The sequence below is a fragment of the Anser anser genome, assembly GCF_964211835.1.
Source record: "Anser anser genome assembly, chromosome: 8".
Classification (NCBI taxonomy): Eukaryota; Metazoa; Chordata; class Aves; order Anseriformes; family Anatidae; genus Anser; species Anser anser.
In genome coordinates this window covers 21,336,616-21,360,280 of record NC_139728.1, presented here as the reverse complement: position 1 = coordinate 21,360,280, position 23,665 = coordinate 21,336,616, and the positions used below count along the sequence as shown (strand labels likewise).

Genomic DNA, 23,665 nt, shown 5'->3' with positions numbered 1-23,665 from the left:
CAGATGTGCTCCAGCCCCTTCCTCCCACCCCATTACTCTGTCTCACCCTGAGGGAGCCCGGCTCGCTGCGGTCTGGCTGTGCTGAGACGCTCCCCGAGTTGCTCCCTGCCCTCTCCCTGCCTCCTCTCGTCCCTGCGCAGGACTCCCCTGGGAGCCCTTCCTGGGCTCAGCTGCTGGAGCAGGGAAGGAGGCAAAGAGCCGCTGGGCAGGCAGCGCTGACACCTGCTCCCTCTGGCACTGCTCATTGCTCCTGGGAGGCCACCAGCATTTGGGCAAGAGGCCAGCAGCCCGTCAGCAGCACCTGGGCAGTGACACACCGGAGGGGGACCCCGCTGCAGCCATCGCTGCATCCCCTGCTCCTGCGCTGGGTGACCCGACTGCACTGGTGCACAGAGAGACGCAGGCATGAGTCCTGTACGTGTGTCACTGGGATTTGGTCTGAATTACTGGCCAGGGACTGGCTGGGAAGGAGACGTGGCCACCGGGCTGTTTTCCCGCGTTCTTCTCTCCTGGCACTTAGCGTTAGGGAATACGCTGCCAGCAGTTAGATACGGAAACCCTAAGTATCATTGCCCTTCTAGATCTCAATTTGTGCTTTCTAAAAGGTATCCTGGGGAGCAGAACTCCGTGATGGGCTCTCCAGTATCCAGCACCAGCCCCGTCTGAGGATCCAGAGACTCCCCAAAATCAAGATATGGGTGGATGAACCTTGGGCAGGTCCTGCCTGGATCAACCACGCAGTGCGAGCATGCTGCTACCTCTGGTTGCTGCAGCTAGCGAAGGGGATGGGTTTGCATTAGATGTAAAATAGATGCCAAGGGATGCCTACCAGAAGGTCCTATAAAACACTGCAGGAGCCAGCCAGCACGGCATCCTGCCCCAGCCACGTGGGCATCTGTCTACAGCAACACAAGCAAGCCTGGCAGCTCTCACTAGCAGTCTTCACACATCACAGCTGAAGCTTCTGAGAGGACGGAGACGGACAAAATGCATCACGATGATCCCCAGCCTGCTTCCAGGCAGCCAGGACCAATCCTTGGCAAAAGGGAGAAAGCAGCCGTGCCCTGGTTCCCTGCGTCGGCCCTTACCTGTACCCGTCTATGAAGCTGGCATTGATGTAATCGGAGCCCTCGACACCCCGGATGGGCTGCAGACAGACTCTTGTCAGCTCGTATGGCATGATGTTCACAAGGCGGTTCTTGAATTTGTTGCATGGGAGGTTGGCACTGATGAAACGTGAGGTATGTGCTTTAGAGTTGGCCAGCAGCTGCAAGAGGAAGAGAGACGTCAGACCCCGCTGGGGACACCATAGTTTGGGGTGAAACTGGGACCCCGGTAGCAGGGCTGACAGGGGCCCCCTGGCATGAATCCACGTTCCCTCCTCTCACCGAGGGACATCCCCTGGGGACCAGATCCTTCTGGGCCAGGCGGGGGGCTCTGCCTCTGTGAGCAGGCAGGCTGCACCTGGCTGCTCTGTTTCACACTAGGTCAGTCTGCTTTTCAGTGCCGTGTCTGCTTCCTGCGCACCTAGCTATGGCACAGCCTTCTGCTGGCTTTCGGTGCACAGCTGCAGGTGACAGCAGTTCCCCTCCAGGAAGCAGCACGGGGAAACCACCGACGCAGCCCCGAAGCCGCACGTAGGGGAGCAGCGACCCACACGCGCTCTCTGACCCACAAAGGCCAGCACATGACGCCGTGCCCCTCGCTGAACCATACACACATGCTTGGTGGCACCAGGGAAGGGAGGCTTTCCATCTTCCAGCAGTGTCTTGCTATTTACTTCTCACCCCAGGAGAACCCAAGAAAAATGTGAGAACTGTGACATATTTAGGCAAAGATCTATTCTGGGTTACTGCGAGACATTTTATGATTTTATGGTTCCCTTTGAGCCCTGTAAATTGGAGTCATGGTAAATGTGTTACTTAGATCTGCTGGCAGAGACATTCAAACAGAAGTATCCTTTTTTTTTTTTTTCTTTTTTTTCTCTCCAAGACCCTCCCAGCATCCCCTGAGCCACCTTTCCTGCTGTGTGTGGCAGCTGGTCCTTGGCTACAGGAGGACAGGGGCCTCTTTGGGAAGTGATGCAGCCACACGAGACCCTCCCATATCCTGCTCCCTAACGTCTTCCAAGCAGTCGATGCTGCCAGGGCACAGAGTGGGGGCAAATGTTATTGCTTTTTTAGAACAGAGTTACCAGAGCTGAGCCTAATTCTGTGCCAGCACTGGGAGGACTTTCAGGGCAGGTGCCACCACGAGGAGGTGACACCTTCCTTGCTGTGCAGAGGCACCTCTCCTGTCTCACGTCCAGGGCACCGGCAGCTCTACTGACCACAGGCCAGAGCTGCTCAGCTTTTCCTGGTTTATGCAGAAAGTCAATATTTTGCCTCACCTGCTCCTTTGCCATTTGGTGGGAATTCCCGGGGTGAAGCTGTATTGCCGCAGTTCATTTCACAGCCTGCATGGTCTGCTAGCTCCCTGCATGAGCTATATTCCCCTGCATGAGTTCACTGGACTAATGCACCTCACCTGAGAACATGGGCGGTTACCAGAGCTCGTTTCCATCTCCAAGGCTGTAATAAATATTTGCAGCAGGCAGTCTCAGCTACGGATAGCAAAATGAGGGCACGGCTTCTTAAAAACAGTATGTCTTACAACACTGCTTTCACCAATTCTAGCCACTGAGGCTTGGTGTCTAGGTGGTTAAAAGATAACAGAGCTCAGCATTGAAGAAATGAGACTATAAACGTCTCACATATTTAAATTGGAGCCGTTTCCAGACAAGTTGTTCACAGTAACATCAATTATCACTAACACGATCTGCATCTGATTTCGGATGCAGCTCCTGCTGCACAGTGAACCTAGAGCAGAACGTGCTGCTGAGAACTGCGCATCCATCTGCCTTTTATATTCTCCCCAGAAGCTGCCAATCCAGGGGGGGACCACGGCTGACACAAGCTTTACAATTCAAATGTACTTTAAATCACTGCCTACCTGGTTTAGAAACACGCAAAAGAGTAACTGCCTGTAATGAGCCGTCTCTCTCCTCTCCCAGCCCCTGGACGAGCGTGTCAGTGGGGCTGTGCGGGCAGACACAGGGCCCCAGGGAGGGGGGCTGCTGGGGCTCGGTCACCAACCTTGAATTCCAGCTCCATCGCAGTAACGCTCTCGCCTGGTGGCACCTGGGTCAGCTTCTGGATGTGAGCGAAGAGGTTGCGTGCAGGCACCTCGGTATTGCCGCATGTGGCTGCTTCCAGCAAGGCCTCGTGGATGAAGATGTACTGGTCCTCTGTCTGCACCATGTAGTTGCGCTGCGAGCGCATGCACGTCACGTGGCCGTAGATGTCCACGGTCTTCTCGTGCTTCATCCGCTCCAGCATGGCGTCGATGACAATGAAGCAACCAGTTCGGCCCACGCCGGCGCTGCGGGAACAAAGCACGAGGCCTGAGAGGATGCCATCCCTCACGGGCACCAGGCAAGCTCTGCTCTCGCGTAAAAGAGCACCAGGATCTAGAGCAGAGAGGAGGCTGCTCCCCATGCTGCAGGGTAACGAGCTGAGCCCCGAACGGGAGGTGACAGGAGGAGCGAGGGAGAGTAGCAAGGGAGAGCATGGGAGGCTACTCAGCCCTTCTGCTGTCCCCCTCAACCTGAAGGAGCAGAAAGGACACGGTGTCACTCTGCTGGTGCAGTGACAGGGAAGGAGAAATGAGTTTAACAGCCAGGAGAGTGACAGCATACATGTGGAGCTGGAAGACATGAACTCCAGGCTGGGCTCCAGCACCAATGAAACCCATAAATTTCATGTCTGGTTGTCCCCTAACCTGGGTCACTGTTCCCTAACCCATAAAACCAGGCCAGCCAGCCCCAGAGGGGAAAGCAGAAAGGTGAGGTCATGCATTTCTATGGCGAGCCCTTCACTGAAGTACTGGAAGCCTCTCTGCATCTGCTGGAAGGGCAGCAGCAATCCCCAAACTTGTCACCAGGAGAACGCCCCGAAAACAACAGACACGCTGTCATGACATGTAAACACAGGCAGAGATACGGAGCTAGACATTTCCTCATTTATGGTGCGAGTCAGATCCTTAACAGGGCCTTAATATAGCTTGTTTGTGTGTTAATTATATCCCACTCCCATCTGAAACAGAGCATGAAAGAAGAGCATTAAGCACTGCTGGTAAGGCGTATGCCGGAACAGCAATGATGGAGTGGTTTGTTCAGTAATAGTCCCCACTCGGCTGGTGGAGATAAATCTTGCCTGGATAAGATGCTGAGCCTTAGCAGACTAATATTTTTGCTTAAAGAGCTCCCTTTCTACCCCGCTAAAGAGTTCTACTGTAAATACTGTGTATAAATGTTGGTGCAGGTCACTGCACGCGTGTCTGTCAACGATGTGCCTCTGAAAGGTACCACCTACTTATACCGGGCTCAGATCACTTCATCTTCAAACTGCGCTTGCATTTTTGCAAGAAAACCTGTGTTCTGAGACTCTCTGTACAGCAGTGCTGTTTAACCTGACATAGCAGAAGCAACACAACGTTGACTGCTGGATTGCCATCGCTAATTGCCAATCTGTTCCCAGCCCAAGCACGTGGTGCTGGTTACAATGCCGTGAAACCTTCCCGCAGGACCAGGAGGTGCCGCTTTCAGGGGGACAGGGCAGAGCTCCCGCAGCCAGGAGGCAGGAGCCCAGGTGCAGCTTTGTGAACACGCCGTCCTACCTGCAGTGCACAACCATGGGCCCGGCATCGGGTGGGTTACAGGCCTTGACCCGCCGCAGGAAAGCTAGGATCGGGGTAGGGTATTCTGGCACCCCGTGATCGGGCCACGCCATGAACTGGAACTGTCGCAGCTCTCGCTTCTCGCTGGAGCCATTCTGTAGAGGACAAAGAAAAGTTTCTGTGTGAGGACAGTCTCATCCTAGGAGGGGAACCCACTGCTGGGGTAACGAGGTATCCAGCTGGCTGGGTAACAGCAGGCATTTAAGGCTGTGTGTGATCATGCATTTATTGGGGTTTTGCCACTGAAAATTAGGAGGCAAAATATAGGTTCCTTGCAAGGCCTCTGCATGGATGCTCTGGGGAAAGCAGCAGAGAGGCTCTGAGGGAGCGGAGCAGACAGTCAGGAAGGTGCGTGACTCCTGCACAGCACGGGGCCACTACACTCACTGCACGTTCACAATAAAATGGGCGCTGGGCACGGATGAGCTGCAGCAAGCTGTCTCACTGCCCCTCTGCACCACGGCTCCCCGGGATGGCCGATCAGCACCGTGCCTCCGGAGGCTGCCCGGCTCCTGCCTCACGGGGTGAGGGATCTGTGCAGCCATGTGGGAGGACTGGCTGGGCGAGCGCTGGGGACAAGATGCCTTCCCGGGGTGTGAGCAGGTCCCCAGCACGGCAGGGCTGCGCTCTGAGCCCGCGCACAGCCTGCTTGCATTGCTGTGCCACGCTGCTGCTAGCGCTGCCTCCGGGGATTGCCCAACACTAATGAGGTACGCAGCAGGCAGGAGAGAAGGGCACACACCAACGTCAGCACGGCTCCTCCATTTGCATTATTAGTGACAGCAGCGCTAAAAATTCCCTGCTCCCCGTGTTGTCCATCTAATGGGAGGACAGCTGTTACATGCACTCGCCAGAGGCAAGCGTGGCCTCTGCTCTGGGGCCCTTCACAGGGTCTGAGTGCCTACAGAGCATCAGGTGTCCTGGCCAAAATCTGACGGCAGCCAGATGCACAGCCCGCAGCCCAGCTCTGACAGACAGCCCCCGCACGGGCTGCCCCACGCCTGGCCACATGAGGAACAAGCAGCTGCCTCTGCCTGGGGCCACGCTGCAGCCCCAGGAGCAGCCCAGCCCGTGCCATACCTTGTACAGGGCAAAGGTCCTGACGGTGTAGGTCGCCAGCTCGACTGTGTCCAGCAGCGTGACCTGGATCATCCCGTAGGTTTCCGTACCCCGGCTCGGCCAGTACTGGTCACACTTCACCTGCAGGGAGGAGAGGAGAAAGGGTCAGTGCTTGGCTGGGGCCTTTGGGGTGAAAAAAGGATGGATGTGGAAAAGTCACCGTGCAACGGGTCCCAAACACCCCTTCTCTCCCCCTCCCGACCTTCACAGCTCCTGCTGCAAGCCCGCTTGGCAGAGAGCCCTAATACAACCCCAGGGCCCCAGCCCTCCTGCTCCTTCCTCTCCCTGTGACTCCCTCCCTGCTCACCCGCTGATGCCCTCCTCCTCCTCCACTATTCACAGCTCAGCATTTGCAACTGACTCCTCCGGCTTTGTCGTCTCCAGCCCTGAGCTCCCTTATTTAATTTGGCACCCTGAGCTCCCGACTTCATCTGGCACCTGGCTCCCACCCCGCGGAGCCGCAGCGCCCGGCTGACAGCAGGAGGGCTTCATTCCCACCCCTGTGCACTGCACCGAAAATGGTTTCCCGCCCTAGGAGAGAGGAGTGAATGGAAGATCATCTGTGCTTGTCAAGGAATAGTAAACTTAATTATTAGCTGAGCGTGTTTACAGGGGAACGTGTGGGAAGGGAAACAACAGGCTTAATTAGAAATCAATGAACTTCTGCCTTTTAATTGAAGGCACTTTAAGCGCTGTGGGGCTTGCGAGAGCGAAGAAGCCACATCCTGCACTCTGCCTGGCTGCCGGAGCACCGTAGCCTGGGGTCGGACGGATGCATCTGCCCCTGCTTTTTGGGGTCTGCTCTCGGGAAACCCTGCCCCGGCACAAGTGCCCGGAGCGGGGCTGCCCGCTGGGTGCCCGGCGCGTCCTGCCCTCCATCTGCTCTGCTGCCTCGGGTCTGTGCTCACGGCGTGGCCGGCCCCGCGCGCATCTCTGGAGGGCTCTCCTCCTCGCCTGGCGCAGAGCAGCACATTATTTTACGCTGACTAGCTGCAGAGCCAACAACTCGAGGTCACAGACCTTATTTCACAGCTAAACTCATCCTGTCCTCGTGAGCGGGTGGCAGCTGCAGCCGCATCCCCAGCCACCTGAGCTTGCCTCTCCCGGTTTGGGGATGACGTGACCCCTCTCTAGAGGCGGCGGGGGGACAGAGGGGCAGCCACTTGCCTCGTCCCCCCCGTGCTGGCCTGCCCCTCGCTGCAGCTCGCAGGGAACGTCGCTGACAAGCGGCACAGCACGTCCCCAAGGCTGACCCACGCCACGGGGACAGCGGTCCCCTCCTGCCACCCACGCGCCACGGCGCCGTGTGTGCTCGAGCACAAAACAAACTTCAGAGGAGTTCCCTGTGAGGGATAATAGCAGCGCCTGGGCTGGTAATTGAAAATTATTTATTCATGACCAGATAAGAGTCAGTCACATTTTCTGCCAAATTTACCCATAATGTTTATGCCCCATTTTCAAGCTCTGTAAATTTTATGCTGAAGCCGATGCACTGTGGCACTAAAGCAGATAAGAGATGTTTTCTTCTGGCGGTGCTTGCTTCTCATTAACTTAAGGAGCACAGTAATGTCCTCAACAGCCACTTATGGCAGCTCTGCCGAGTGCTTCCTGTCCCTCCCCTTTGGTGCCCCGTGCCCAAGAGCAGCCGGGCACCCCTCCTCGGCTCGAGAGCTGTGCTCTGCTCCCGGCCTAACTCGCCAGCTCCAGCTGGCATCGAGGGCTGGAGCAGGACCCGGCTGCCAGTGCCCTCTTGCCCCAGATCCCCTGGCTGAGCACCCCTCTGCACCCCTGTCTGGAGACACGGAGCTCCACGAGACGTTATAAGCCAGGGATGGCTGCTCGGGGCTCGGACAGAAGGAGCCCGGCACTGCTCGGGGAGACCTCCCTTCTCCACCCTGCTCCGCCGGGCTCTTGAGGATAGCCCAGGGAGGGAGAAATCCTGCTTTAATGCCTCTGTCGTGCAATGCGCCCCAGCTGGGACACGCCACGCTCGCAGCTCCGGGAAAGCTAATCTACAATGTGTGTTTCTGAACTGCCACCGAATGATTCTGAAACTGATTGTAAAGCTTTGAAGGCAGCTAAATTGCACAATCCAGCCATTTCTATCCTTTATGTGCCTCTCGCTTTGTGAAAACATGAAAAAGGGAGGATGATTTGGACCATCAAGCCAGCTGAAATTGCAGACCATAAAAGCTGATGCTCTTTAAAGATTTTTTCCCCCTGCAGCTCAGGAGCCCTTTAAAGCAGTGTCACCCCCACAGGGCTGCAAAGCTTCTGCTGGTCCTGGTCGGCTTATCTGCAGGCAGCACTGCTGAGAGGGACCGGAGAGCTCACCTGGGAAGGAGGCAGAGCCTGCCCTGTGCTGGGCACCTCACCATGCGGCCCCGCTGCCCGCCTGCAGCTGCAGACACAACCCCGTGCCTGCTCTGAAGCCCCCGGACAAGGGGACTTTCCGAGGTCACCCACGGTAAAGCCTGCAGCTTTCCTCAGGGCTCTGGTCACCCCCTGCCTGTGACAGGGACTCCCAGCCTGTCCTGTCACCAGCAGACTGGACCCAGCCCCGCCACACGCGCCGTGTTTGGGACAGAAACCAATACTGCAGAGGTAATTAGGGGATGACATGACGGGAGTGTGCTGGGGGGAGATAATGCACGGCTCAGCAGCACAGACATGTCAGGCAAAGAAGTGCCTGGGGGGTCGAAGGGAGCTTGTTATCTTGGAGAAACACGCACCTTGGAGTGCCTTCCCATAGCCGAGCAGCCCAGAAGTTGAGTGAGTCAGGACTCCGGGCATGGATTCGCTTGGCAACCTAAAAGGGCTTTTCCTTGCACTTCAAACACATGCTCCACGACTGAGATGTGGAGTCACGGAGAAAGCCCCTGAATGATTCCTCACTCAAGAGAGCGGCCGATCAGCACCTTCTGGTCTTGCTCAGCCCATGTGCTGGGCAGGCTGTGCCGGGCATTTTTACATCCCTCTTTGGGTTGGGGTGGGTGACAGCTATTGGGCACAGGAGGTTGGGAAGCACAGCACAAAGCTGGGCTGCATCTCTAGAGGCAGCTCCTCTCCAAGGAGCACTGGTTTCCCTGCAGGGCATTTGCAGAGCCGGGGAAGCCCGTGAACAAAGCCTTTTTTCATGCAGGCAGGAAAAGCGGATCTTTTTTGCCATGGTGATCTGTTGCTCCAGTTGCTTCCTTGCAGCCAGCGTGGGCTGGGACACCCCTACGAGCATTTTGGTGCCGAAGCTTTGAAACGGGGGGAAAGCGTGCGGGCAAAAGTTTCAGCTGAACCCAAACTTGACAGTTTCTGCTTCTAAAGAACGATCTTATTGGGCTAAAAATAACCAGTGCTTCACAGCTTGAGCGCACAGCCCCTTCTCCTGCTGTTGGCATGGCAACGCTAAAATATTCTGCAAGCACAAATGCTCACCACTAAAATTTTACTTTTAGGAACGCGAGAGGCAGACGCCGCCTCCTGCTTGGGCAGCCTTTGCCCAAAGGGTGCATCTGGGCACGGGAGCACGCTGGTCACAGCACAGGAACTCCTGCCTCAGGGGCTGAGCAAGGCCCTCTGTCACGAGCCACCGCCCGCAACGAGGGCTCCTGCTCTGCTCCTTCCTCTCCACCTCGCGCCCTTCCCACGGCTTGCAGGCAGCTTTGCGTTTATTACATCAGAATATCTAATCTTGGCAGCACGAGCCCATCGTTTATACATGTTGTCATTGGACAAGGCACAAATTAGCCTTCTCAGTGCAGTGAGACCCCGTCAGCCGTTCCCTGCATCGCCAGAGCGCTGTCAGGCTGCGGGATGCTGCCGGTACCACCCACCCGCCGCAGCTCTCAGGGATGCAGCCCCCAGGCTTTCAGAGGCTGTCAGCACTCCCCTCGCACAGCTCTCCTCCTTTGGCACGAGTGATGTGGGCAGGGAAAGGGTGGATGGGTGTGCACAGGCATTTGGGCAAGGCAGAGGCTGTCGGGTAGCACAGTGACAGGAGGCTTTGCCACCCTTTTGCCCCACAGGGAGATGCTCCCAAGGCACTTGTTGCTGGGGTGCCCGCAGCAGCGGGCTGTGCCACCGGACCTGCCTCTCCCTGGGCTCCTTCAGGCCATACACTGCTCCCACCCCTCTCTCCTGCTCACGCTGCCAGCTCCAGAACAGAGAGGAAGCACACACTGTACCCTGGACTTCTCCTCCAGCCTGGTCATCATGACTATCGTTGCTGTCCTCTGCTCCCACACCATCCTCCAGAAGTCGCTGAGGGTTTCTGGCAGGGGTCCCTGCGTTGCGATGTAGGCGTTCTGCTTCCGATAGCCGTCGATGTAATTGGCATTGATGTAATCACTGCCTGGGACCCCTGAGGAGAAAGAGGACAAAGCGTTACTCTGGGGACACCCCACGACCCTGCGCCTGTCGCTCTGCTGGGTCCTGCAGGCAGGGGCGGAGGCTGGTGTGTTCACAGGGCTCTTAACACGTCTCCTTTACAGGGTGCGGCCAGCATCTCTCGCAGGGTCCCTGCAGAGGACAGGGATGGTGCCTGAACAAAGAAGAACCCTTTGTAGCTACCACATTAATGCAACAATCAGGCAGAACCAAAGCGGAGAGACAGCTGCCACCCGCACACAAAGGGAAGTTCACAGGCAGGAATATTAAGGAACTCGTTTGGCCCCAAGCAACTGATTGAAATAATTGTCTTAAATTCACCAGCTATTTGTTATGGTCCTAGAGCACCTTTCAGAACGAGGCTGTTTCATTTGTTTGTCTCTGTTAGCAGGGGATGTCAGGCAAGGGATGTCCTCCCGCCCCTCCTGCAGGGACCAGCACCCTGGAAGAGCCAGAGACCTTCCTCCCACCACCCCCCAGACCCTCCTCGGGGCAAAACCCTCACTGCTGCCTGCTGCTGCTCCAGCTCTTGCCCTGCCTCCAGCACCTTGAGGAAAGGATTTTCTTGTAAAGGCCTTTAAAATGCAAACACACAGTTACTAAAATGAATGCGGCAAAGCGCGGGCCTGGGGCTGTGTTTCCAAACCCCAATTCAGCACGGGCTGCCTGGCTGCCAGGAGGGAAAGCAGCAGGAATCTCCTTGTCCCCCAGGGAGAGAGCATCTGCATTTCATTAGAGGAAGGAAACAAAGCTGGGGGGCTCCCCCTCGCCCTTTTGTCCTGGGCATTAATTTTTTTTCCTGCAGGTCTCAGCAGCCTCCAGCAGCAACAAAGCACAGCTCTGGGGGAGCAGCAGCAGCCAGGCCTGGCAGGGCACTTGCGGAACGGCTCCCAGAAAGACACAGATGCCACTAACAGCAACCAAATCATGCTGGAAAAGAGGGACTGTCCCCCTTGTGCTCACCCCACAGCTGCCTAACTAAGGGGGCTCGCCTGTCATCCTGCACCCCAAGGCTTTGCATCACTGCTGCTGCGAACAGGTCCTGCTGTGAGGGACCACCTAGACCTCCCCCTCCTCCCCTAAAGGATCAGTGGTGCATTAGCATTAGAAAAGACACTTCCATCCCAAGAAAAAGGATGCCAGTGGCTGCAGGACCACCTGTATGCAAAGCCAGTCTCTTCCCCAGGCAGGGGGTGCACTGAATCAGCTGCATCTTCCTCAGCACCCCGGAGCAGATTCAGGTGTGACGCGCAGGGCTGGGTGCTGACTTACAATGAGGATGGGTGAGCCTGGGTTTCGGTATCTGCACTCCAGCTCCTCTGTGTGCACAGGGAATGAAAGCAGGCACTGAAAGCAGGCGTTAGCCCCGGCCCCACAGATGTGCAGTGTCCTTAGCTGAAGTGTGGTGCTGGTTCTCAGAGCCATCGGTGCTATGAACACCAGGGCCCGAAGCATCTCCCAGCACGCAGGGGGACGTGTGAGCCTGATGTCCCAAGGGAAGGGGCACCCTCAGCTCTGGGTGTTACTTGGGCACAAACACCGGCAGGTCCTAGGGGAAGATGCTGGCCCTGCAGCCATGCTGGGGTGGGGGCAGTGGGGCTAGCAGGCCCTTGACCTGCTTTCAAGCACCTCTTGGTGCTCTGTGTTTCTCAGTGTTTGCCCCTGCTTGACTGAAAACAGGAAAAAGAACAGGAAACTATCCCCTGCCACAGCCGTGTCCAGCCATTTGCTGGGGTGCCCACCCCGGCGTCACTTACCATCGATGGAGGTCAGGATGACACGCGAGTGGTCATACGCGATCACGTTTGCATAGCGGTTTTTGGGTTTGTTCACTTCCAGGTTGGAGTTCTCCCAGGTGAACTGCTGCCCGGGATCGATGGACTGTGGAGAGAGGAGGGAGGCAGGAGCGGTTAGAGCCGAGCAGGATGCCGCAGCGCACATGCATTTCAGCCAGGGCATCTGCATTTCCCTGCGCGCCTTTCCCCAGGCCAGACACACCTGCCTCGGCTGTCCCGGGCCACGCTGTCAAGCCAGACCACACCAAAACCCCGTCCCCGGTGGAACCTGTCTCCAGCGACCTGCATGCAAAGCAGCCCCTCGCTGGGGCAGCCCTCTGCACTTTCTGTGTGCTCATCCCTTCCTCCGGAGCTACCCATCAGCCGAAGCTTGGTCTTATGCCCGGGCTCCACAGAGACCTGACGGCGCAGTTCTTGACCTAGAGGTTTTATTAGATGTTGAACTGCAGTCTCCTGAAATATAGCAAGCCCTGGGTATCTCGTGCCCCAGGAGCTTTGGGTATTAGTGTCCTGCAACACAGCCGAGGAGCTTCTGCCAGGGAATAGTCATGAAAATTGATAGGTTACTATCCACTGCTCCAGCTACTTATGCAATGTAAACATCTCTCGTTTGAGTTAATAGAGTGACAAGGAGCTATAAACCTGGAGAAGAGACGTGGTTATAAATCTTGGCCTAAGGCCTGCACGCTGTGCATCTGCCTGAAAAGCGCAGATCCTGATTCCACGCCCTGGCCTCGCACACCCAGCGCTTCCGCCTCAGGCCACGGGCTGGTGCCTACACCTGGGCGTCTGCCCTGGCTCCTGCACGGCCAGGCGGCCTCGTCCCAAAGCTTCTTGGCGTCATGGCTGGTGCACAAAGGCAGGGGAAAACGGCCTGTCCCAGAAGCACCTCCGAGACAGGACGGCCTCTTTGGTGAGAGGCAGGTGAGGCACCCCGCTGAGGCAGCTGCCTCGTGCAGGGACTTGCTCTGCTCACGCAGCCCTGGGCAGGCCCGGGGCAGGCACCTACAGCAGGAACCAGCCATCCCATTAATCCTCCCCACAGTGTTACCAGCACAGGCAAAGCCTCTTTAAAACCCACACTCCAGCTCGGGGCCCCTGAAGCTCTGGCAGCCCACAGGCATTGAGCAAGCAGGCTGGGGAAGCACCGCGCGCAGAAATCTCTCTGCAGAAATCCACGTCCATCGCCTGGCAGAGAGCCACGGCCGGAGGGTTCTCGAGCAATAAAACACCCGCGAGTCAGCCAGCTCCGGCTCGGCCGGGAGCACAAGGCCGAGCTGGGAAGCGCAGCTCCCTGACAGGGCTGACCTGGATGGCCCCCTCTGCCCAGCACCGTCAGCCACCGCCCATGCACGGGGTGACACCATCGCCGTCCCCTGCTCTCCTGTGCCACTGGGCAGGCACTTCCCACACCGGCTGCAGGCACCCAGCTCGGGTACGGAGCTCGGGCACCGCTCTGATGGCTGTGCCAGCCCCGCGGGCACTGCTGCATGTGCAGGGCACGGTCCAGCACCGTGCCAGGTGGCAGCCGCCTGTCCCCAGGCCACCGTCCTGTCCTGCAGCAGCACGCCGTCCGCAGGCGGAGGGGCCAGCGCTGACGGAAACGCACGGGAGGATGTGACATCACAGCGATGCTAATAGGTAGTTTGGGAAATGTAGGATGTAAATAGACATTTCCCACAGAAAACCTGTAATTTTCTATTATTAGGGTAATAAGCAGGCAGCAGCAGCGCTCGGAGGCGCTGCGGCAGGGACGGGAGGAGCGAGACTGCAAGTGCTGCTCCTGGCTGGGAGCCCACGGCCCGGCTGCCATGGCCCCACACGCTCCTCTGCACGGGCACAGGAGCCCCGGTGCCTCTTTGGGGCACTTGGGTCCAAACCTCCTGGGTTGATGCTTCGGCTGCTGAGGAGCAACAGAAGAAAGCAGCAGCCTTACCTGCACCCTGGGAGCACTCGCTCAGCGCTGGGCACAGGTGGGTGCTGGCGGAGCTCAGCGCACTTGTTGGTGCTCAACCTGAGCTGCAAATCTCTGCCAGAAGGCTGCAGGGCTGCCCACGCTGCGGGGTGCAGCGAGCTTTCGCCCGGCAAGCCTGAGTCCTGCCACCGCGGTGGAAAGGTTTTTTTCCTCGGGGAGACGAGGCTGCCAAGAGCCCCCAGAACCGAGCAGCGGCATCAAGGTGCTGCCATTAGGGTTAATTGCTTTGATGTGCAACGAGGATGTGCAGAAATGGCCTAATCATCATCAGCCTCTTAAGAGGGCAAACAGGTGAGAAAGTCAGAAGTAATACAGCACCTGAGTGCAAAGAGGGTCTAATTAAATACTCCTGCAAATTAGTGACTCATTTAGAAGTAAAATGATTTAATTTAAACTCTGGTGATGAATTAATGTACACCTGTTCCCCCCTTTAAGGCAAACAAATGAGTAAATAAACGGGAGGCTGATGGGCTGCTTGGAGAGCAGTTGAAGCCCATTACGTGGAGCAGCAGTTGGCAACTCTTGTGCCATCTCCACTTGATGCTCTGCAACCCCTGTCTATGGCAGCACTGCCTCGTTTCCTGACTTTGTTCCACAATTGCCTGGCACTGGGAGGCTTCTCTAGCTCCTCTCTGGGGCTCGCAGGAATCACCGCTTCGTCCCCAAACACAATGAGAGTACCACTTTCAACTCAGCCTTCCTAGAAAGCAGAAGGGCTGGGAAACTGGAAGGAAATGAGCCGGGAGCAAACTTAAAAGCGCCGTGACTTTTAGTTTTGCTTTGCTTTAAAGTGACAGGGGAGATGTTGTAAGACAGCAAGTGCAAATTAAGAAAAAAGCCCAATTAGTAAAACTCCTCCTTCCCAGCATGGAAGTGCAAGGAGCAATCTCTCTGAAGCGGCTCAGAGATCCCTGCTGCTACTGCCATCAACATAAAGACGGAGCCAGGCCATTGAGATGGGATTGGAAAAAGGCTCTTTCCTCGACAGACTCGAGAGCACTTTCCAAATGCCTTGAAAACATCCCTGGGTGCCAGTTTGCCTCTCAGATGCCATCCGCCTTGGGCTTGCTGCCCCCTCTTCCTCAGCGCAGCTCCAAGACCTGTCTGCAGGCGGTGTCCCTGCTCTGTGGTGGGGCAGGGACAGCTCGGCCACCATGGGCTGCGTGGCCACAGCCCCGTGCTGCTCTGCGGCCCCGGCTGCTGCACAAGGGCACGGCGAGAGGAAGGCGCTCGGGCTGTTAGCGCTTCCCAGCCTCCTGTGAAATCAAGCACATTAGCACAGGCATTGACCGCTGTCAATCTGTGCCACGTCTCAAATGAGGACATAATGCGCTCCCGAATCAATCGCTGGCACTGCTTCAGCCTTATTATTCCTGTTACCGGAACGTGAGCGCTGTGTGCCTGCCAGGCCACTTCCCGATTAGCCCATTAAACTCGCAACGTGCAGCTCCCCGGGGGCTCCCCGGGCCCCTGGAGCAGCACCCTGGGGCTCGGCGGCCCCGGGGACCCCAGCGCTGCTCCTGCTGCCTGAGCGGGGGCCTACTGCTCCTTGCCAGGGCTGCAGGCACTGGTAACACGATGTCCTTGGGGGCTCTGGGGGAAATGCAAGTGAACAGTGGGGTTTGGGCAGGCTGGCAGGTTGCCCTGGAGGGGCATACCAAAGGGACCAGGCACAAGGGGCATCCTCCCCACGTCGCAGTTTGGACACAAGGAAAAAGTTCTCTCCTGGGCAGGTGGTGCAGGTCACTGGCAGCACCCCCAAGGGAGCAGGAAGCAGCCCCATCTGTCTGTATTTGGTAATGGTAACGAAGGGGACGGCAGCGCTTGGCTGGCTGGATCCCGCGGTCAAGATGCCATTCGTGTGTGCACACTCGTTTGCACACTCATTTGCACCACTGCAGGCATCCCTCAGCTCAGGGCAAGATCCTCAGGGCGAGATCCTGCCGTATCCACGGGCTGCAGCGTGGGAAGGCGGCCCACAGGAGGAGCTCCAACACAGCCACAGCACCCGCCACAGCCTGCCGATAAATAATTAAGGGCCTTGGCCTCCCTTCTACTTACTTAATTCCATTAATCCCACACTGTAAATTCACTGTAGCTCTCGCTGTATGCTAAAAATGAAATACCCTCCTGGCACAGCCGGGCCAGGACGCATGCCAGGCCCTTGCCCTGTGCTCCCACCAGCCCTACTGCAGCTCCCAGCCTGCAGCTGAGCCTCTCCAGCAGCACCAGTGCGAGCGGGGGGTCCGGATGGGACCCTTGGGGTGGGGGCAGACCCTCGGCACGGGAGCCTGCTCTTGCGGCAGCCGGCACACAGCTCGCTCTGCGCTGGCTTTGTCGCCCCGGCTGCTCGGCCACGCGGGCTGCCAAGCAGGTGTGAGCAATGTTATTTGTTCCCTGACCTGTGGGAATGGAGGCCAGGGCGTGCTGAGAGATCTCTGCCGCCCTCCCTGCTCCCTTCGCAGGCGTGCGAGGAGGTGCCGACAGGTCTTGTTTCGTGTCACCCGCGTCTGGGTTACCCCACTACCGCCGGCACGAGCGAGGCAAGCGCCAGACTGATGGCTCTAGGCAGCTGGCCTCGGTGGTTGAAGTGCTGTTAAATATTTGCTCTCTGCCTGGGGTGCCGCTGCTGCTGGAACAGGAGCCGTCTATTAACAGCCCTGCACCCCGCCGAGGCGTCAGGCTGCTCTGCAGAGCCACTCGACATGCAACCCTTCCACGGCACAGCCCCACGGCGAGCGGGCTGTAGGGGTTCAGCGGGGAAACCTGCCTCCCTCGGCTCTCCCCGCTCAGCTCTGCTATGCCCAGTGCGGCAGCACGACCGTGCCGTGGGGACACGAGGACTTTTCAAGTGCTGGGTCACTGCTCGCAGCCGGGGCTCCCGTTGGGGCCGCACAGCCCGCTCCCTCCCACCCCTGCCATTTCCACAGCCTCTCTGCAGATTCCCTTACTCAGCAGTGCCCGGCAGGCGTGCCCTGCCCCGTCCTGCCCTCCGGCCCTCTCAGCACAGCCCCGAAGGGAGCTGTCACCGTGCCAAACCCAGGGAGCAGGATGAGAGCAGACCCATCGCACCAGCACTCCTGTGCAGGCAGCTGCCGTTCTCTGCAAACTCAGTCCAGTTGTTTTTTTTTTTTTTTTCCCCAGTATCTCAACTGGGAAATGGCTGTAATGATCCCCACGAGCCAGGAAAGGGCAACCATTTCTGCTCTGGGGCCCGTCCTAGTGTCAAACACCTTATGAACCTGTCATGTTTGGTAATTTCTATCTGATGAGGAGTCCAATGCAGCAGACTCCAGGGGTAAAAGATTACATGCAACAATCAGCTACTTAACAGCTGCTTCAACTCAGCACAACTGATTGGTGCTCTCAGCCAGCCGTGATACTCCAAAGAAAGAGAAATGAGAAGAGAGCGGCTCGTGAAAACAGCTAAGAGAATTTACTTAGTGCTTGTTTTTTTCCGAAGCAGCTCCCACAGCTCGGCATCACGCTGCAGGCCCCGAGCGGTGCAGACCTTGCGTGAGGACGGCAGCGCCCAGGCACCGGATCCTGCCGCAGCCCCGCGGCGCAGCCAGGCGCAGCCTGCACGCAGCTCAGCGGCCATCCTCGCTTAACATTTCAGCTGGACTCATCACAAAAGGCCCAAGGCAGACAGATATGACTGCGCACCTCGACACTGCACTCACAGGACTGACACAAAAGCACAAGCAACTGCAAGAGAAGCACATTACTCCTCCAAACGTTTCCCAAGCCGCAACGTAGGGCTGTAGCCAGTGAACTCAGCTCCTCTCTAGCCTGGGCGGCGGTGTGCAGAGGGACAGCAAAGCCTCCACTTAGCATCTTGAAGCAAACAGGAGCTCCGTGCCTCCCTCAGCTACACGCAGCTCACCCTTTGAACTAGCTGGAATTCGTCCCTTACCTTCTCAGCGCAGAGATCTGCTTTCCCTTTCCTGGCGTATGTAATTTTACCTCGTGGGGAAATGTTCTAATCTCATCTCATGAATCAGTACCAGTATGCTGCAGGAAGGGGAGGCCACAGGCACCAACAGATAACAATTCAAACAGAAGCGATAACATATGCAAAGGACACATCCCAAATTTATTCCCTCTTTAATACGAGTGGGGGGTTATTTCTAAGTCCCCTACGGCTCGAGAGGGTCCTGCATGCAAGCACAGGAAAACAGAGCCTGCCAGTGCTGCTCTCGCGGCTGGCAGAGGAATTTTCCCTAAATTTTCAAGTTTCCAACCTTATCATCCAGCCTGCAGAGCGGTGAGAAAAGCAAGGCAGCCCTTGTGCTGCTCGGCCCCGTCCCCTGCACACGTTCACCCCCTTGGCAAGTGACCCTCAGGGAGGACGGGAACCGAGGGGCTCGGGCTGGAGGTGCAGTGCAGGGTGGAGGGGGTGTCACCAAATGTGCACTGCGTGCCCGTGTGTGAGCACCAAGGCAGCGTCGGTGCGGGTGGGGACAGAACCCAGCCCCGGAGGCATGTCCCTGGGGGAGTTTGCAGCTCAGGACTGCAGGGCGCAGACAGAGCTCTGCGAGAGGGGGCTGAGCCTGCTCGGGGGCAGCGGGACATCAGCAGAGCTGAGCTGCAGGGGCTAATGCCAGCAGGGTCCAGCGGCATGCAGGGGGGAACAGGTGCGGAAAGCAGGGCAGGGAACCCGAATGCCTGCTTGTTTTCGAGGGGCGGGCTGCCCAGGAGAGCGGAGAAGCAAAGCCCAGGCGGGTGGACACAAGCTCCCATTCACTCCCACGGCTGTAACCATGGTGGGAGCACGGCGCGCTGCTGCGCATTCGGCCTTTTCCCTGCACGAGCCATGCTCCGACCGCTCACGGCGCGTTCCCACCGCTCGGGGCTGGCAGGGAGAGCTGGCAGGCTCCCAGCCTGGCTCAGGGCCCACGCAGGCGATGCTGCTGCGGGGGAGGCATTGCTCGCAGCTCCCCAGCCCTCTCTGCTGGAGGTCCGACCAAAGCCCCGGCTGGCACCGCTCTGCCCCAGTGCCCGGCACGCTCCCACGCTCACCTCGTACTCCTGGGAGAACTTCAGCCCGTCGTTGGCCTTCAGCCTGTCGATGTTGTCGGCGAGGTCCGTCACGGGGATGGGGGGGTGGTCGCGCATGCCTGCGGGTGCGACAAGGAGGGAGGGAGGAGAGGGAACGGGTCACAGCTCTGCGTGCCCGGGGGAGGCTCGACAGCAGCATGTGCACAGCAAAACCAAGAGGTGGGCGCGAGGCGGACACGTGGGACGGACGATGTGAAGCGCCGGGCGGGATGGATAGGAAGTCGGCGAGACCACGCAGCATGCGGCACGCGCTCTCAGAGCACACGGTTCAGTGGAACAAAAAGAAAAGTGATGTGCAGAATGGGCATGACCGGGTGAGCATGCTCAGACAGTACAGCCACCGGGCACCCAGAGCAGGCCACGCAGCGGGCAGGGGCTCGGGCAAGCCCCCGAGGGGAACGGGCCGAGGGGGTGCTGTCGGGGTGATTCCCAGGCTCCCACACGGGCTGAACACGTTTCTCTGGCACTCTCACCACCACCAAGGGTTGAGGCTGATCCTCCTGCTTAGCCCTAACTACGGCATTAGCCAAAAAGAAACTTGCCTGGACCTGTGGCAGGGGAAGCCCCTGCCAGTGTATGAGCACAGCGTTACGGGTGGGCGGGCATCGCCCTGTCCTCTGGGGAGCTGGGGAAAGGTGGGAATGACCCGATGGAGGAACTGCTGCTCCCCTGGTCGGGGATGGCACGAGTCTGAGAGCTGAGGAGAGGCTCTGCGCGCTGCCGGGCAGCTCAGGGCCTTCCAGTGGCCGGGGCAGAGCCAGCTCCAGGGCCCAAAGCCCAGCTCTGCCGGGCTGGGACGTGCAAACCACCGAGCACTGGGATTCAGGGCTCAGCCATCGCGACCTCCTTCCTTGAAGCTGAGACGGCGAATTGGCAGGAACGCGGCTGTGAAACACCTCATCCAAAGCCTGGCTCATCCAAATCCCAAGGCTCGTGACTCCATCGGCTGCTCTGTGGGTTTCCCAGAGCCCCCACGTGGGAAATAATGATTATTAATAGGCTGAAGCTGTTGATTCACACCCAGGGAGAAGGGCTGGAGCATGGCCAGGAGCTTCTCGATGGCTCTGGAGCTTGAACGCTGCCGCAGATGGCAGCGGTGGGCCGCCGAGGTGATGGAGCAGTCCCCAGGCTGGGTACGTGCATTTTACACAGCGGTGACAAGTCATTAGGTGATAACAGGGAAGTGTCACTGCACGCTACACTGCAGCTGCTGCCCGGCAGGGCTCCTAACACCTCTGCCCAAAGCACCTGCCACTGCTGCACAAAGGCGAGCCCTGATCCACCACGCGCTCAACCTTCCAGCACTTGACAGTGCAGGGTTATCCACGGGTGGCCGGACAGCACACGGACAGGTGGGGAAGGAGGGATCCCTCTTCTGCCTTGTGCTGAGGTCCTCCTGCAGGTGGTTCCCTGTTTGCCACCAGGATGCCCGCGGTGGCTGAGCAGGGCCCACAAAGATGATGCTCCGGTTTCTGCAAACTCCGCTCACTGGTGCCAGCGCTCCAGAGGCTGCAGCTCAGGAGCAGCCTTTGTAGCGCCGAGCTGTTATGGATGAGCAAGTAAATGAGGAGAACAGCATGGGACCAAGGCAGAAGTGTGGGGCTGGAGGAAGAGAGGCTGAAACATAACCACAGCATGTGGTTATCCCAGTGTGGTCGTGTATGAAGCACAGCAGAGCCACGGACCACAGCAGAGCTGCAGACATTCATCTCCGCTGAGAAATTCAAGGGTATCTCTCCAAAATTCAGCTTTGCTAGTCAAAGGAGTGTTGTAGCACCAAAGGAGCTGCAGGAGCAGAAGGGGATGAAGAGGCAGTCGGCATCCTCTTATGGTGAACGTGGAACAACAGCCACATGTGGTGCAGGGTAAGGCAGAGGGAATTTGCATGGGATTTGTGCACACTACCAGACTTCTACATGCTCTTCTAAGGATTTTGGCAAGAGAAGGTCGAGCTCTCTGCCAGGCTAGGAGGGCTGCGAGGTCTCACAGTGCCTGCAGGACTGCAGCCTGCAAAGCCCTTGGCTTTGCCTCTGGGGGCAGCACCTGTGCTACCTCTCCCATTCCTGAGTGTGGATGCCCAGACTCAGCAGGGAGGAGACACTTTTATGCCTGTTTGAGAGTGAACTTGAAGCTCACGAAGCAAAGAAGAGACAAAGGGGCAGTTACACCCACAGTCCTGATATTACTGCATCCCTTGGCAGGCGAAGGGCTGCCGCAGGAGCCTCCTGGCAGCCCGGCACCCAGCACCTCCCCTTCTGCCACACCGTGCTGTGCTGTGGGAGCCGCTGCGCTGCCGTGCACGCAGTACCCGCGGGGCCCGCGCGTCGTGGCCCAAAGTGGGATCACTGCTGATCTACAGTCTGCTGTGAGTGAGGGTGACCTTCATGACATTGAAACAGAAATTACAGAGACGAGAGAGAAAGGGAAAGAAAAAACAAAAGGTGTCAAAAGATAAATACAGGAGTTAAAACTAACTTGAGATATTCGGGCAACTGGGGACACTGGCACCTGCAAAGAAAAGAAACGGGGCAAGAACAGAAATCCCATTAGCCTTTAGTCATCATTGCAGAGGTTCAGAAATGGAAAGACAGAGAGGTGAAGACGCAAAGGAAAGCACCACCTGCACAGCACCAGAAGCCTCCCAACTGCGCAGGGCTTTTAACTCTGATGCTGCCAGCCAAGTGGCAGCGTGGGTATGAGCAGGGAGCGGGCGCAGAGGCCTCCAGCTGATGCTGAGAGCCCCAGTTCTCACTGCACACCGCTGGCCGGGGCCTCGTGCCCGAGGGGAGGCAGTAAGGGTGGGTATATGTTGGGTACAGGGAGGTTTGTGCTGCTTGGTGGCCAGGCACCAAGCCCCAGCAGCCCCAGCAACCTCTGCTTGGTGCCCCAGAGCCTCCAGCTCGCTTGCAGCTCCTCAGCAGCACAATTCTGCCTCCCTTCATGGCACACTGGGACACTGCCCGGTCCCGTATCCTGCCAGCCACTTAGCAAAGCAGTGCGTTAGTGCAGAGAGGGGAAATAACCTCTGTCTGAAGTAAGAGCCACAAAAATGAGAAAGCTTAATATTTAATAACAGTAGCCCAATTAATTATGCATTAAACAAGGTTTTCCCTGCTCAGCACACTCCGGCAGGGAGGCCGGCTACCGAGGCGTGCAGGGCCAGTGGCCAGCACCTCTTGTCAGCGCACCCCCGCAGCACCGCCCCAGCTGCCGGCGGGTGACAGGGGCAGCAGCAGGGGCCTGCTGGGCTCGCTGGCTTTTGAGCCTCCTCGTTAACGAGTACAAGCCTGTCAGGAGCTGGAACAGTCATTTCTAGCCACAGGACACCTGCTTCCGCCCCACGGAGCCTCATTAGTGATGGGGGGGACGTGGTGCTGTCACTGGGTGGGGAGCACTGGTTGGCAGCATCGCAGGGCACTGCTGCCTCCAGTGAACCGGGCTCCTGGGGTTGTTTTTATCTCTCCAGAGAGATCTGCAAAATTAACAAATGAGCCGGTATCTCTGGCTTATTCTTAGGTACAGGTGGGAAAGGAAAATCTTCTGGACCTCTCCTCTCTCTGATGGCAGCTCTTGACCCTTCCTACAGCTCTAGCAAGGGATGCCCTTGCTGCAAACACCCGATCTCTTTGTTGGAGAGGGAGCAGGTGCCCGACCTCTTACGCTCCTCCACGCAACATGAACCACAAGCATACAGCAAGATGTCCCCTGTGTCCCTGGGCTGTGGGACATGTCACAGAGACCCGTCCCCACGCACAGGCACTGTGGCCATTGACCAGGTGCCCTGTTCAACACCTCGCTCCTCCCACGGAGCTGCGAGCTGTTGCTGACTGTGTGCGATCCCCACATCTCTTGCTGCTTGCCGTCATCTGCCTGTTGAGATCTCTCTCCACTGCAGGTGCCTCCCTTGCTTCCTACAGTGTTTTCCTCCTGTGTTGGTCTGTTGTGGCCAATTAACGTGCCAGGTTGGCTGACAACTGCCAGGCTGTTGCTTCATCCTACCCACAAAAGCTGCCATCGGTCCTGCCTGGGAGACGTAATTCCTCTGGCAGCTGCTCTGGCACAGAGGGAGATGCGCTGGTGAAACCCACGCCACCGCAGTCGGGTCTGAGCCAGGCCGCTGTGAGTGGCAAGAGGAAAGGCTCCGCTTGCCCTCCCTCCCAGAGGCAGCATGTTTACATCAAGAAATGACCCCTTCAAAACTCTCCTGTTAGACGAAAGCTCTTAGATGAATGAGCAGCGGGAGGAAAAGGAAAGTAGGTTACAGACCAGGAGGAGCTGCAAGTTAGAAGAGCGCTGTGCCTCATTTATTGCTGAACTGCTCCCTCCATCACAAAACCCAAGCCCTCCTCCACTTCGTCTAGGACTCAGGCTCTCTGAAAGGCTCTGAATGAGCTGGGGCGAGCCCGCCTCTGATCGCTACAATGACAGGCACTGTGCTTTCAGTGCCATCAGAGACAGACAGACACAAAGCAGCAGCATGAGACCTTTCTGCAGTGGGAAGTACAGCTGCCTCTGCAGGCTGGCAAACAGCTACAGCCTGAGGCACCAGAGGCCAGCG

At 57.8% G+C, this 23,665-nt stretch overlaps 1 protein-coding gene across 8 annotated transcripts in view; it reads right to left on the bottom strand.

The window, feature by feature from the left end:
• The window catches only part of PTPRF (protein tyrosine phosphatase receptor type F), a 371,253-nt gene that overhangs the window by 4,978 nt on the left and 342,610 nt on the right, over positions 1-23,665 (bottom strand). For all 8 annotated transcript variants that reach the window (XM_083845518.1, XM_083845516.1, XM_083845515.1 and 5 more), the window contains 7 exons: positions 19,069-19,166; positions 12,033-12,156; positions 10,074-10,249; positions 5,857-5,976; positions 4,717-4,871; positions 3,135-3,420; positions 1,089-1,267 (listed from right to left, as the gene is read on the bottom strand). In XM_083845518.1, coding sequence (XP_083701644.1) covers positions 1,089-1,267; positions 3,135-3,420; positions 4,717-4,871; positions 5,857-5,976; positions 10,074-10,249; positions 12,033-12,156; positions 19,069-19,166 — 1,138 coding nt within the window. The remainder of the gene's footprint in view (positions 1-1,088; positions 1,268-3,134; positions 3,421-4,716; positions 4,872-5,856; positions 5,977-10,073; positions 10,250-12,032; positions 12,157-19,068; positions 19,167-23,665) is intronic.